This window comes from Callorhinus ursinus, unplaced genomic scaffold, assembly GCF_003265705.2.
Source record: "Callorhinus ursinus isolate GAN/ISIS: 27379988/994484 unplaced genomic scaffold, GSC_fseal_2.0 scaffold41, whole genome shotgun sequence".
In the NCBI taxonomy this organism is placed as follows: Eukaryota; Metazoa; Chordata; class Mammalia; order Carnivora; family Otariidae; genus Callorhinus; species Callorhinus ursinus.
In genome coordinates, this window is record NW_027397103.1 from 10471316 (window position 1) to 10485972 (window position 14657).

At 35.3% G+C, this 14657-nt stretch overlaps 1 protein-coding gene across 10 annotated transcripts in view; it reads right to left on the bottom strand.

Moving 5' to 3' along the window:
- IFT81 (intraflagellar transport 81) overlaps positions 1–14657 on the bottom strand; it is a 188960-nt gene that overhangs the window by 45092 nt on the left and 129211 nt on the right. For all 10 annotated transcript variants that reach the window (XM_073881141.1, XM_073881140.1, XM_073881139.1 and 7 more), the window contains one exon: positions 300–449. In XM_073881141.1, coding sequence (XP_073737242.1) covers positions 300–449 — 150 coding nt within the window. The remainder of the gene's footprint in view (positions 1–299; positions 450–14657) is intronic.

The following is a 14657-nucleotide window of genomic DNA, read 5'->3' on the forward strand; positions in this document are numbered from 1 at the left end:
ATGAGATCAAGCCCCACATCAGGATCGGTGCTCAGCACAGAGTCTGCTTGAGGGTCTCTCCCTCTCCCTCTGCCCCACCCCTGCTCACACACATGTGCACTCTCTCTCTCTAAAATAAAATAAATAAAATCTTTAAAATAAGTAAAAAATAAGTAAGTTTATATGATATCTCTGTAATTAATCAGAAAACATTAATAATTTTATGGTGTTTTCTAAAAACAATGACCTCAGTATACAGCTATAACCCATAAACCTCCTGGCATTTATATTTCTAGCACAGCAAGATAATATTGTATTACCAGTTGATGTTGAATATTTTCATGACGTTGCTTAAGAAGTTCTTCTGTCCTCTGCAAGAGACCGAATTCAGCTTTAAATTCAGCTATTATTTGATGCTTCTTTTTGAAAACTGTACTCTTGCTTCGAAGTTTACTGACATATCGTTTGAACTATAAAAGAATACAGCATATAACCTCATGAGTAGAAAAGTCATTGCTAAACATATATAACCTCATTGTATTAGAAAAATTTTATTGTCTCCTGTCCAACATGGGTATCACAAGTATATAATAATTACTTAGTTTCATTAGAAAACTTGGAAAGACTGCTTAATTAAAATATTTTGTGTAGATTTTAGTTTTTGGACCCATCTAAATATTGTAAATCCTTATATAAAAGCTATTTGTTTTGGGCTTTACAAATAAGGATTTAAAAAACCAGAAACTCAATCCTATAAAAGTAAAAAGGTTAAAAAAGAAGGAGGAGAAGAAGAAGAAGGAGGAGGAGGAGAAGAAGAAGAAAAAGTAGGAAACCCACTCTGGCTGAGATCTTATCATATCTCTTGCATATTGTACTATTATGGTAGCAGTGCATCTACTGAGATTAATATAGCCAACCAGAATAGTTAACACTTGCAGCTACTATTTATCATTTAAGAAATGTACTCTGACCATATACACTAAGAAGCATCTGAGACATTGGGATGAAACTCATCCCAAACCTTAAAAAGCTAAGAATATTCCAATTTAGTGGAAGCTTGCAGTTGCTTAATTCAGCTATTTACCTACTAATGATATAAAGTTATAACTACTCTAATGGAAAGACCCCACTATTAAGTAATATTAACCATAGTTTGGAAAAGCAAATGAAATGAATAGGAATTAAAGTAATTCATTTGATAAACAGTACTTACTAACTACTATGTACTAGGCACTATGCCAGACATGGAGAATAACACTCTAAACAAGATACTCAGAAGTCCTGCCCTCACCAAGCTTAAGGAAATAATGGCAAAAACAAACACTGAACTGAGGTTTACAACCACGGTGAGCATTATGAAGAAGTAAAGTGGTCCTGAGAAAAAATAATAAAAGAGTTTAGTCTGGGTTGGGATGAAGGCAAGAAAAGTGGGTCTTGGGATTTAGGGGATGTGGATTATGGCAAGCTTCTCAAAATAATTACATTTAAGCCAAGACTGAAGAAGTAAGAGTGTGTTGGAGGAAGGAGGAAGAGGCAAAGAAGAACATTCCAGGTAGAGGAAACAGAAGGTGTAAAGATCCTGGCTCATTAAAAGTATTGCTTGATATAAGAAGCAAATGCCAGAAGCAAATGTGAGAAATTTCTGGTATTTATGAAACAGAACATAATACTTAAAAAAAAAAATCCTTCCTCGTATGTACCGTTATACTAATAATTTTCAGATTTTTTTTACTATGTAAAATAATTTTTCTTCCTACTCTATCCTTTTATTAACTACATTATAAAGAAAATTTCCAAGTAAGAATTTGGCCTGTTATATTTAAGCACATCACTTCAAAACAAGTTTCCATTTTACCTAATACAAGGTAATTCTTTTTTTTTGGAAATTTTTATTTTATTTTTTTAAAGATTTTAAAAATTTATTTTAGTGACAGAAGCATGAGCAGAGGGAGGATAAAAGGAGGGAGAGGGAGAGAGAATCTCAAGCAGACTCTGTGCTGAGCATGGAGCCTGACGTGGGGCTTGATCTCCTGACCCCAAAATCATGACCTGAGCCAAAATCAAGAGTCAGATGTTTAACCGACTGAGCCACCCAGGCGCCCCATTACTTTTATTATTTATAAAATTATTTATAACGCTTCTCAAGTTAGCCTTTAAAAGGATTGGGTATTAAAAAGGCTAAGATTCTCAAAGAATTACCTTGTAGGGGAGTCTGGGTGTCTCCACAGATTAAGCATCCCAACTCCTGATTCTGACTTACCTTATGATCTTGGGGTCATGAGATCGTGCGCCATGACAGGCTCTGCACCAGGCGTGGAGCCTGCTTAATATTATCTCTCTCACTACCCCCTGCCTCTCCCCCCTCTAAATAATAATAGTAATAGTAATTAACATATTACTGAAATTTTGGAAAACAGAAAAAGGAAAAATTCACTTGAAGCCACTATTCCAATGTAAGTTCTACTACCATGTTGCTATTTTCCCTCCTAGTTTTTAAGGCTAAACATAAGGGCAATAATTCTAAATTGTGAGGTAGTAAAATAGGAAGCACAGCATTTCTAAAATGTAAGTGATTTTTTTCCTTATTTGGAAATCCAATCAATTTCCAAATTGACTGATTTTTCAGTATACAAATAAAGTCCTCAACAATAGTAAGATTAAAAATTTTTCACATAAAAATAACCATCTAATTCCTAGTTTAGAAATCTTTTAAAACTTGACTTAAACTTTGAAAGAAATGAAGTACCCACTGTGTTTTAGAAGAAGGAAGTTCAAAATATTTTTCTCTCCATGATTAAGTTAGTTTTAATAGTAAGGAATCCAGCCCCCACACAGCAAATTATCAATGGCTGGATTATAGGAATGGTTTAAAAATTTAAGTCATACCAATGTACCCAGAGTCCAATAACTTGCAATTTTTCCTTTTAAAGAATAAATGTGTAAGTCTGACATAACCACAGACTCAGAATCCCTAGAGTAACTATATGTTCTATTAAAAGTGTCCTGGGCAAAGTGCCCAAAATGAAATCAGCCCTGTTCATCTGCTATCGTCTGTATTATCTAGGCCAATTTTTCTCTTCTTTATCATGCTGTGCTCCAGAATTATTTTTAAAAGCTAAAAGCTATAAATATTTTTGGTAGAAGAACAAACCCACCAATTACTCAATATGCTCTATGCTAATTGGTTATTATTTGACATTCACAGGGCAAACTACCTAAGGGAAGGGTAGTCAGGGCCAGATTAATGATGGTTATGTACAATTAAGCAATAGGTGGCCATCAAAGCAGTCTAAGGGATCTACTACCCTGGATGAATTAGAGGACAGAAAACACATTATCAATGTTTTTCATCCATTGGAAGTTTCTTCTCACTATCATTTGGATTTCAAATAATTTCTGAATTTTCAAATTGTTACAAAAAACCATGATGAATATATTGAAGCTAAAACTTCAGAAACATTCTTAACAATTGCTATAGGACATACTTCCAGAAATGGTCAGAAGGAAATAAGGTTTTGATATATTTTGTCAAACTGCCCTTCAAAGGCTATTTATAGTGCCCTTAATAATTGTCAACTTGATAATTAAAATAGTATTTTACTTTTTATTTGCATTTCTTTATTAAGGAAATTAAATTTTTTTGTCATGTTCATTATTCATCTAGGGGAATTTTTTTTAATGATTTGCCTTTGGCCCATTTTTTTATTGGAGTTTTCATTTTTCCTGTGGATCTGTAACAGTGATTCTCAAACTTTTTGGTCTCAGGAACCCTTTATGTATTTTTAAAATTATTAAAGCTCTCAAAGGGATTGTGTGTATGTAGACTGCTGCTGTGGCAAACTTGAGGGAAAAGAATACAATTTCAATTAATGGACCCCTTACTTCATAAAATATAAAAATCAGTTCCAACTGGATTACAGACTTAAATGTGAAAGATAAAATAAACATCTTTTAGGATATAAGAAAATATCACCATACTTTTGAGATAGGAAAGGATTTATTAAACAAGACGCAAAAGCACAAACTGAAAGTAGATGATCAATAAACTTAACTTGGCTAAAATCAAGAATTTTTGTTCATCAAAATATATATTAAAAGATTAGGAATATAAGTCACAAATTGGGAGAGCATATTGGTAACACATTAAACCAACAAACGATTTGTATCCAACATATATAAATTAAACCTATAAATCAATAAATGAAAGACAAATAATCCAATAGAAAAATGGATAAGATACTTGAATAGTCACTTCGCAGAAGAGAAATCCAAGATGAACAATAAACATATTAAAAGATGCTCAACCTCATTAGTAATCAGTAATACAAACTAAAACCATAGTAAGATACTATTTTAACATCCACCCAAATAGCAAAAAGAAGTCCTTCAATACTAAGTGTTGGTGAAGATATGGAAAAAGTGGAATACCTGTATACCACAGGAAATGGAGGATTTATAATTTAGAACAACAGTTTGGAAAACACTTCATATCTACTTCAGTTGACACTGTGTTCAGCCTATGCCCCACCAACTCCACTCCAATAAATAGCAGGGCTTCTCAAACTTACCTACGGTGATGGAGCAATTTTAAAAATTTCTAATCATTTGTAGATACTTAAATAAAACAATAAAAATATTTAGGAAACATCACATTACTATAAATGTTTCTAAATGCTTCTGTTCAACTTATATGGTCATGGATTAGTAACTAACAGTTTATGGGCTAAAACAGGACTTCAGACAACTCTTTGGATAGAACTGCTCTAGAGCAGAGCTTCACAAATGCAGTATGCTCCAGTGTGCTCATGTGGCACAAATATTAAGTGTATGCCAAGATATTAATCCACTAAGACTTTGCAGCAGTTGGGCAAGATATTATAAAGAACTCCCAAGCCAGTCACCCTCAGCTATATGCAGCCTTGTCCTTTTACCTCAGTATGCTAAACAATGATCAATTTTTTAAAGTGTCATTGTGAAAAAAGTTAAACACTGCTCTGGAGAAATTCTGTTCATAGTCACATACATAAGAATGTTGACAGAAACACTGCAATAGCAAAAAACTGGAAAACAAACCACAACAAATTGTTGTATATTCAACTACATATATACAGTGAAAGTAAACAATTTTAAGTTCAAGAAATAATGTACAGCAAAACAAGCAACTTATAGAATATACAGAGTATGCTTCCATTAGTATTGCTTAGGAAAACTAAACAATATAGTTCAGGGACACAAATGTGTGGTCAAACAGCAAATAAGAGTCAGAAAACGCCAAATACCTAACTTAAGATGGTGGTTACCTCTTAGAGGGGTGGAAATCAAATAGGATAAAGGAGAGGCACACAGAGAACCTCAAAGTTTCTTTTTTTAAGCTGAGTGCTAAGTATATGTTCATGATCTCATTGTTCTTTACTCTTCACATATGATACACACACACACACACACACACACACACACAAACACATTGTCACCTACTTTTACTTAACACATTTTTAAAAATAAACCATTTTGAAAATTAAATAAACATTAAGGAATCAATATATAAGGTCCCAAATCTAACCAATGAGTTCCAGAAGAAGAGAATTTAAAAAGAAAGATTTTATTTATTTATTTGACAGAGAGAAAAAGAGAGAGTGCAAAAGCAGGGGGAGCAGCAGGCAGAGGGAGAGGGAGAAGTAGGCTCCCTGCTGAGCAGAGAGCCAGACTCAGAGCTCGATCCTAGGACCCTGGGATCGTGACCTGAACCGAAGGCAGATGCCTAACTGACAGCCACCCAGGCACTCCCGGAATTTTTTTTAAAGAGTAGAAATAATACAAGAAAATCTCCCAGAACTGAAGGATATAAAATAAGATTCTAAATTGAAAGGACCAATAGAATTCCCAGCTCAATGAAAGAAGAAAAGATTATTTAAGCCCATAACCTTAAAAATTTAGAAAATCAGAGGTAAAGAGAAAATCCCAAAAGTTTCAAGAAGAGGTAAAATAACAATAGTAACAATAAAAGGTCACATCAAAGGACCGGGAATTAAAACAGCCTCAGACAGCAACACTGAACACTAGAAGACAAAAGAACAATGTCTTCAAAATTCTCAGGGAAAAAGATTTTCGGGCACCTGGGTGGCTCAGTCGTTAAGCGTCTGCCTTCCGCTCAGATCGAGATCCCAGGGTGCTGGGATCGAGTCCCACATTGGGCTCCCTGATCGGCAGGAAGCCTGTTTCTCCCTCTTCCACTCCACCTGCTTGTGTTCCTGCTTTCGCTGTCTCTGTCTCTGTCAAATAAATAAATAAAATCTTAAAAAAAAAAAAAAGAAAAAGATTTTCAACCAGAATTCACCATTCCATCAAACTATCAATCATGTATGGAATGGAGTAAAGACAAGATGGAATAAAGACGGAATAAAGAAGACGGAATAAAGACAGTTTCACACAAGCAAGATTCTCAAAAATGTACCTTCCAAGTCCCTCTTCAGGAACATTCTCTATTACAACAAGGAAATAAACCAAGAAAGAAGACTTGGGATGTGAAAAGCAGGGGATCCAAAACAGGAGAATGGTTAAAGAAATTTCCAGGATGATGACTATGAAGCCCCAGATTACAGTTTACAACAAGCCTACGGTTCACAGCAAGTCTAGATATAAATCTTCCAACTGGAACAGAAAAATGAGAGGGACTCCAAAAAGAATACACCTAACGTTTACAAAATATAATTAACAGATTACTGTGTATGAACATATGCCATATTAAGATAAATTGTACAGTTCTATCAGAAGGTCTGGAGCTGAGTGGGTGATAGGTACATGAAAAAACTAACCAAACAAAAACAAAAAAATTAGGTCAGTGTTAATTTTTTTTACAGTGTACAAGTATACAAGACTACAAGGATATGTAATCATAGTATACTATGTGGCTCAGCTGTAAACTGTGTTTCTACAATTATCATAATGAGGGCGCCTGGGTGGCTCAGTCATTAAGCGTCTGCCTTCGGCTCAGGTCATGATCCCAGGGTCCTGGGATCAAGCCCCGCATCGGGCTCCCTGCTCAGCGGGAAGCCTGCTTCTCCCTCTCCCACTCCCCCTGCTTGTGTTCCCTCTCTTGCTGTGTCTCTCTCTGTCAAATAAATAAATAAAATCTTAAAAAAAATTATCATAGGGAGGCTCTAATGAATGGAAGAACGGGTATGGGGGTAGACAGGGAATGAGAAGTGTAGGCTAAATCCTCATTTCCTACGGTAGTATACCCAAAATGGAAAAAAAAATTTTAAGTTTCAGCACAAACAAGCTATTTAGAAATGTAGAAGTAAATACTACAAGAAACAACCAAAGGCATTAAGAGAGATTGCCTCAAGGAAGCATGACTTGGGAATGTGAAAGGGGATCATTATTTTCATTATAAGCTTTGTAGTACTATTTTAAACTACATATTTGTATCAATCTTAAAAAAGTATAATTAAAAGTACAACCCACCTCAAAGAAAGCCCATCACCAACCAAAACCTAACAGCTGATAGATTTTATTTTGAATAGACTTTGAGTATTAAAAATCAAATTCACTCATAATTCCATGTTGTAACAATTTATATGAGCAAAAAGTCACAAATAATTTCATTTAGGACTTAATCATTAAAGTCCTAGGAGCAGTACAAGGTCACAGAAGCAGTTCAGAGAGGTGTTAAGATCATAGGCCTTGGAGTCAGAGCAATGTAATTTCAAATCCTGGCTCCACCACTTAAAGTGACCTTAGGCAATTACTGTTTTGTCTTCATATAGTAGCCAATTCTTGAAAATACTTTATTACCATGTAAAGGGTTTTTAGAACCTCTGAGGATCAAAATATACAATGTTACCATTATAAAATGAATGATTATTTGTCTAAAATAAAACTAGGTAGTTTTTGTTTTTTTTTTTAAAGATTTATTTATTTGAGAGAGAGAATGAGAGAGAGAGAGTACATGAGAGGGGGGAGGGTTAGAGGGAGAAGCAGGCTCCCTTACTGAGCAGGGAGCCCGATGTGGGACTCGATCCCGGGATCATGACCTGAGCCGGAGGCAGTCGCTTAACCAACTGAGCCACCCAGGCACCCAAAACTAGGTAGTTTTTAAATAAAATTTATAAAATATACTAAAATTCTATAAAAATTGAATAATGGATAATGATTAATAATGTCTGTCATTCTGTTTGAATATAGTTAAGGAGTACCTAGAAAATAAGAGATGATAACTGTTTCTTCTAAATAGTAAAGAAATAAAGAAACGTCAAGTAATTAAGCAGAAAAGTAAAAATCTAGGTGTGATGGATGCTCTTTAGAACTAAAATAGAATAATTAGTGCACCTGGGTGACTCAGTTGGTTAAGCGACTGCCTTTGGCTCAGGTCACGATCCTGGAGTCCTGGGATTGAGTCCCACATCAGGCTCCCAGCTCAGCGGGGAGCCTGCTTCTCCCTCTGATCCTCTCCCCTCTCATGCTGTTTCTCTCTCTCTCATATAAATTAAAAAAAAAATCTTAAAAAAATAGAATAATTACTACTGTAAGCAATTACAAATCTATATACTCAGTACAACTATGTAAAAATTTTGAATATATATATATATTTATAAGCCAAGATTGGGAGAGAATTAAGAAATAAAAATAGCTGTTGTATTGGGCGGATAGAGTTATGAGTGAATTTTTTGGGATTTATTTTTTAAATACTTAATTTAAGAATATTTTTAAAATAATTTTTAAAGGAACTCTGGCATAGGAGATAAGCAACAAACTCGTGGAACATTAAGGAAAAGCTTTCTATAGTTCACTATAGCAGGTTAATAAAGCAAATTTGTCATTAAAGTGAACTAGAAAGCTTGCCACTGTGCAGGAAGGTCCATTATAGCAGCTATTACTAATCATTTGGACCAATATACATTTGTTACCTAAATTTGTCACTTATGAAGAATAGCCATCATTTTAAATGCTGAGATCAGTAAGATTAAAGCTTTCTAGAGCTAGCTTCTAGCTTCAGGACTAATTTTACAGATTCCTTGGTGATCAAAATGGAATTTGCCAGATGTTATTTCTCTTTTTACCATTTAATATGTCTTAGAACTTTTAATAGTAATGATCAAAATCTGGGCTAGCTTTTTAAATGGACAAAGCAGCTTATTTCCTTAAGTATATAACCATTTACAAATGCTTTTCAAGCTTATCTGGAACTCAAAAGCATTATTAGATTCCAGGTGTCAGTCTGGATATTTATGCAGAAACAAGCATCTCTCTGCTCCTGCTGCAAATTTTCCACCTCAGTATCTGGCATGAAAACTATTTTTACAGTAATTAGCTGTGAGGACCTTACAAGACAACCATATAATAAATACTTCATATTGTCAAGAACCACAAAAATCTATTTTTTTGAAAAAACACTATTACCCTTTTACAGAAAAGGAAACCTATAGAGAAATTAATACAACTCACCAAATTTCAGCAAGTTGGAAAAACTGGACTAGAATGAGTACTTTTGTCCTCAAATCCTGTTAGTCCAATATGCATGCTATTTTCCATTTCTTAATTAAATCACATCTTTGTCAGTTACTTCATCAAATGATTTTTAAGCATGGAAAACTACAGAAAAAGGTCCAAGAGAGTTAGGTGTCACATTAGATAACACCAACTGTTCAAGAGTAGCATGAACAAGCCCAATGATCACGAATTTTTCACCCATTTGTCAGTGTCTTCTATTTTGTCTGAATTCAGACTTGTAGAAAACCCGAAGAGACTGTCTTTTCATGTTATGCTGAATAAATCATTTGGACTCCCTGAAGTCTGGTCTCAGATATTTGTTTTAAGGCAAGAAAAAATGTTTCAAAGCAATCTTTGTTTTCTGTTAAAATGATAGTCTTCAAATCACCCATCATAACTAGTGCCAACACAGACACACATACAAATAGAATTCTAAACTTTTGCAACCTGTTAGTATTAGGTTTTTAGCTTTAAATTAGAAAATTTGGGGGCGCCTGAGTGGCTCAGTCGGTTAAGTGTCTGACTCTTGATTTCAGCTCAGGTCATGATCTCAGGGTCCTGGGATCAACCCCCTGCCACCGGGGGTCCACACTCAGCGTGGAGTCGGCTTGAGATTCTCTCTCCCTCTGCCCCTCCCCCCTGTGCTCATTTGCAATCTCTCTCAAATAAATAAATAGATCTTTTTAAAAAATTAAAAAATAAATTTGAAAATTTTACCAATCCAAGCATAAGCAATGTAATTACCTATAAATGGTAGTGGATAGTTAATTGCTAATTCTTTTGAGAGAGTATATATACCAGCATATATATTGCTTATTATATGTCTTATTATAGGTCTTAAATGAAACTTGCTTATTATATGCTTATCATATGTCTTAAATGAAACTTGTGGCACAGGAACATCCATCTGTGAAACACAGTTAATCACACCATCAAGGTCTCTATGCTTCTATTATAAATCAAATCACCACTACACAGCTGTTACTATATTAGACATAATGGATTTTTCAACGGCTGTCCAAGCAGTTAACTCTCAAAACATTTTGCTATGAAAAGTTTTCAAATTTTGGGTTGCAACTGTGGCATTAGCTAGATTGCATGCATAATATACTACTTCTATCACAGTGAATTGAGCCAGACTTATTTGATTCTGTTTTGTTCTATCTCTTGGGAAATTTTAGGGCCCTCGGGTCCTGCTATGAACTCTAAAGAGTGTAATGTGACTTGAAAGGTTCTAAAAATATCACAGGTTTGCCTGGGCTCACTTAGAAGGGTGGATGATTCAATTACAAGTGTCAAAATTTGATTCCTAATTTTTCGGGATCTGACAGCTGCAGCAAACCTTGCCAGGATTCCCTTTTCTTCACTGTGCTTCTCTTTGAAGTATTTAAAGAAGATTTCATAATCTTTGCAATTTAGCTCTAGGATTTCTATCGGTAGCTGTAGAATGAATTGGTGGGATCTCTCTAAAACTTCTTATAAACATTATTTGACCAAGCACATTTTTAAAGCAGTCATAACTGCAAAACAAGTGAGCTTCTTGCAATGGTTAGGGAACAAAATATAATGGACTCTATACTCATACACCATTAACCAGAAGTGACCTTCAATACATGAAAGGTTAAGGTTCCAACAGAACCTTAACCAGAGGTTCATTTGTTACTATAAAAAAGTTCAGACCCTGGGGCGCCTTGGTGGCTCAGTCAGTTGAGTGACTGATTTTGGTTTCAGATCAGGTCGTGATCTCATGGGTGATGGGATCGAGCCCCGCATCCGGCTCCACCCTCGGCCGGGAGTCTGCTTGAGATTTTCTCCCTCTGCCCCTCCCGTGGACCCTCTAAAATAAATAAATAAATCTTTAAAAAAGTTCAGAACCAAAAGGCATGCATTCATTTGAATGACAACTCTAGGAAGGGTACCAGCATTGCATCATCAGGGCTGATTTTTTCTTTGCTTTTTCAAATAGTTAAAGCAGAGATTCAGAGATATCAAGATGACTAAGATGGGAAAGATCAGTAGCTATGTGGGACTACTACAAGAGGCACAGACTCTCTTCTTTGCCCTTCCATTAAGAGAGACAGTCATCACACTCAGATTGCCACCTATGAAATAGCAAAATTTGTACTTACCAAAGAATTAATGGAGGCTAAGAGTTTAAATGGCAAATTTAGGTTTGTGGTCAGGTATCTAAAAACAACTTTATCTAGGATGACTGGGTGGCTCAGTCCGTTAAGCGTCTGCCTTCAGCTCAGGTCATGATCCCAGGGTCCTGGGATTGAGTCCCAAATCGGGCTCCTTGGTCAGTGGGGAGCCTGCTTTTCCCACTGCCAGCCACATACACACACACACTCTCTCTCTCTCTCTAAAAAATAAATAAAAGCTTTAAAAAAAATTAAAAAAAATAAAAAACTTTATACAATGAAATATACAACTATGGTTAAGACAAAGAGTTAATATAAGTAATTTTTCCTATCAACTGAAGCCTACAAAGAAGTGCCAAGACATTTTTAATATTATCACTTTTCTGATGAAAAACATACATATATCTAGATTACATTATATACTTTCAGATTTCCACACATTTACTAAGTGCCTGTTACATGCCAGGTATTAAAGTAAATGATGGTGAGCAAGAGATAAGCCCCTGCTGCCGTGGAGCTTACTGCTTTCTTAGGGGAAGCAGAAACTGAACAAGTGTTCTTAAGTGTGTTTTATGTTACAACACACAGGAACAGAGTGCTATGGCAGTACATTTCAGGGTCATGGAGTGTGAGCTAGGGAAAAATAACAGGGGTATTATTCTGGAAGACATGCTCCTTAATTAAGTTCATTACATTATCTTAAAAACATCATACTGACTACAGCAATCTTTTATAACAACTCAGAGTCAAATGTATGACCATTAACTTATACTTTGCTATAATACTGTTTTTATGTCCCTTTTTACACTGAATCCTGCATAAAGTTAGGTAATTCTATGCAAACATTTTAAAAGCACTCCAAATTACGGAAAACTAAGGTCACTTATTTTAATACTTAAAATCCTGTCCAAATAATTCAAGTTATCATAACTTAGAATAACTGCAATAATTTGCATTTAGAAAGTCCTGAGAGAAAACCACGTGAGGATTCTAACCTAGGAGGGGAATTTTTGGGTCATATGGTAATTCTGTGTTTGACTTTTGAAGAACTGTCATACTGTTTTCCACAGCAGTTACACTACTTTATAGACAAGGAAACTGAGGCACGGAGGAGTCCGGTAACACGTTGAGGCTGAAAAGCTGCTGGGTGGCAGAGCAGAGATCTGCACACAGGTGTTCTGGCTCCAGAGATGATTCTTTTAACCTCCACAGAATTGTCTTAACCTCCTCATTTACTGACATGGAAAAATCTCCAAAACATTTTATTAAAAGCAAGTTGTACAATAAACACAGTATAAAACCATTTATATTTTTAAAAACCCACAAAACAGTATTATCTATGTCTATCCTTAGAGAAAGGGCTGAAAGGATACACAAAACTGGAAGCAGTGGTTCTCTCTGGTAAAGGGACTAAGGGACTCAGATTGGGGGTGGGAGGTAGTCAAGGAAGACTTTTACTTTATGTGTGTTGTTTGATTTTCACACCACAAGAACACATTCAGGTATTACTTGTATAATCATATTTTTTAAAATTAAAAAAAATCCAAAACATTGATCCAGTCCAATCTTTTTTTCTACTAAATGCACACATTACTTCTAAAATGTCCCTCATCCAGCTTCTGTCATAATATTTTAAATGGTGGAGCACTCTACTTCACCAAAGCAGCCTGCCTCACTACTGAAGAAAGCTTAAGTTGTAGAAATTTTCCCTTATAGCCAATCAAATATTTCTTTCTCACCATTGGTCCTAATTCTGCCTTCTGTCAAACAAATAAGAAGAATACTAATCCATCTGTATCAGGGGTCCCCAAGACCATCCCCAGGTTCAATGATTTGCTAGGAGGACTCACAGAACTCAGCATATAGTCATACTCTTGGCAATGTTTTATTACAATGAAAACATAAAAGCAAAACCAGCAAAGGGAAAAGGCACATGAGGTGAAATCCAGAGGAAACCAGGGGCAAGCTTCCAAGAGTCTTCTCCCTTAATTCCTCCAGCAGTGAGTTATAACAATATGCATGAAATGCTGCCAACCAGGTAAGTTCATTAGAGACTCAGCACCCAGGCATTTGGTCTGATCACGGAGGCATACTCTCTGTCTAGCCCTTACCAAAGTTCAGGCTCTGAGAAGGAAAGCAGGTGTTCAAAATAAACCACATTCTTTGTATATACAGTTTAGGCACAGTGAGCAATTCTTATCAGGGAGTGGAGGGAATCTTTCTAAATTCCAAGTTCCTAGATGCCAGCCAAGGGCCAATCTTGCAAACAAGATTTTCTAAGAATAGCAGTTTCAGGCCTCCTATGTTAACTCTTTTTATGCATACCATCCTTTCTATAATCCTTTTGAAATTTAAGTGCAATTCTATTATGCCTTTTTTTTGTTCTCAGTTAATACCTAATCAATTCTTTCTATGAAAATTGCCAGACTTTCATCCATTTTGGTTACCTTCATCTGGACTCTGCCTTGACTATGTCCTTCTTAAAATATATGCCAAAAATGTAAAATAGTATTCCAGGCATAATTTCACCATTTCACCATAAATAGAATATTACATTTTTTATTAATAGAGTATAATAATTTGTTTTCTAATGCTGCATTACTCATGGGTGGTATGTTGAGATGGCAGACAAAACTCAAATTCTACAACATTGTATTCATAATCCTGTTAATGGCATTTTGTTTGTTTTAGCACAAAGCTCCTGCCTCCCAAAATGACTTTGAACCCTAATTCTATCATCTCTCTCAGGCTGACTATTCCTTCTAGCTTCCTGTCATGTGAAAATTATTAAGGGTTCTGGAGGGAGACCACCTCAATTCCAATCATGGTACTACTACTTACTAGCCACGTGATCTTGGGTAAGTTATCACATATCCTCCATGTGCCTTAGTTCCCATATCTGTAAAAACTAGGAATAATGATCATAACTATCTCTTAGAGTTGTTCAATGAAATAAATAAGATAATGTATATAATAAGCCTAGATGATGTCTGGCACATTGTACCTGCATAATAAACATTAACTATTAATTAATCTAAATTATTGATA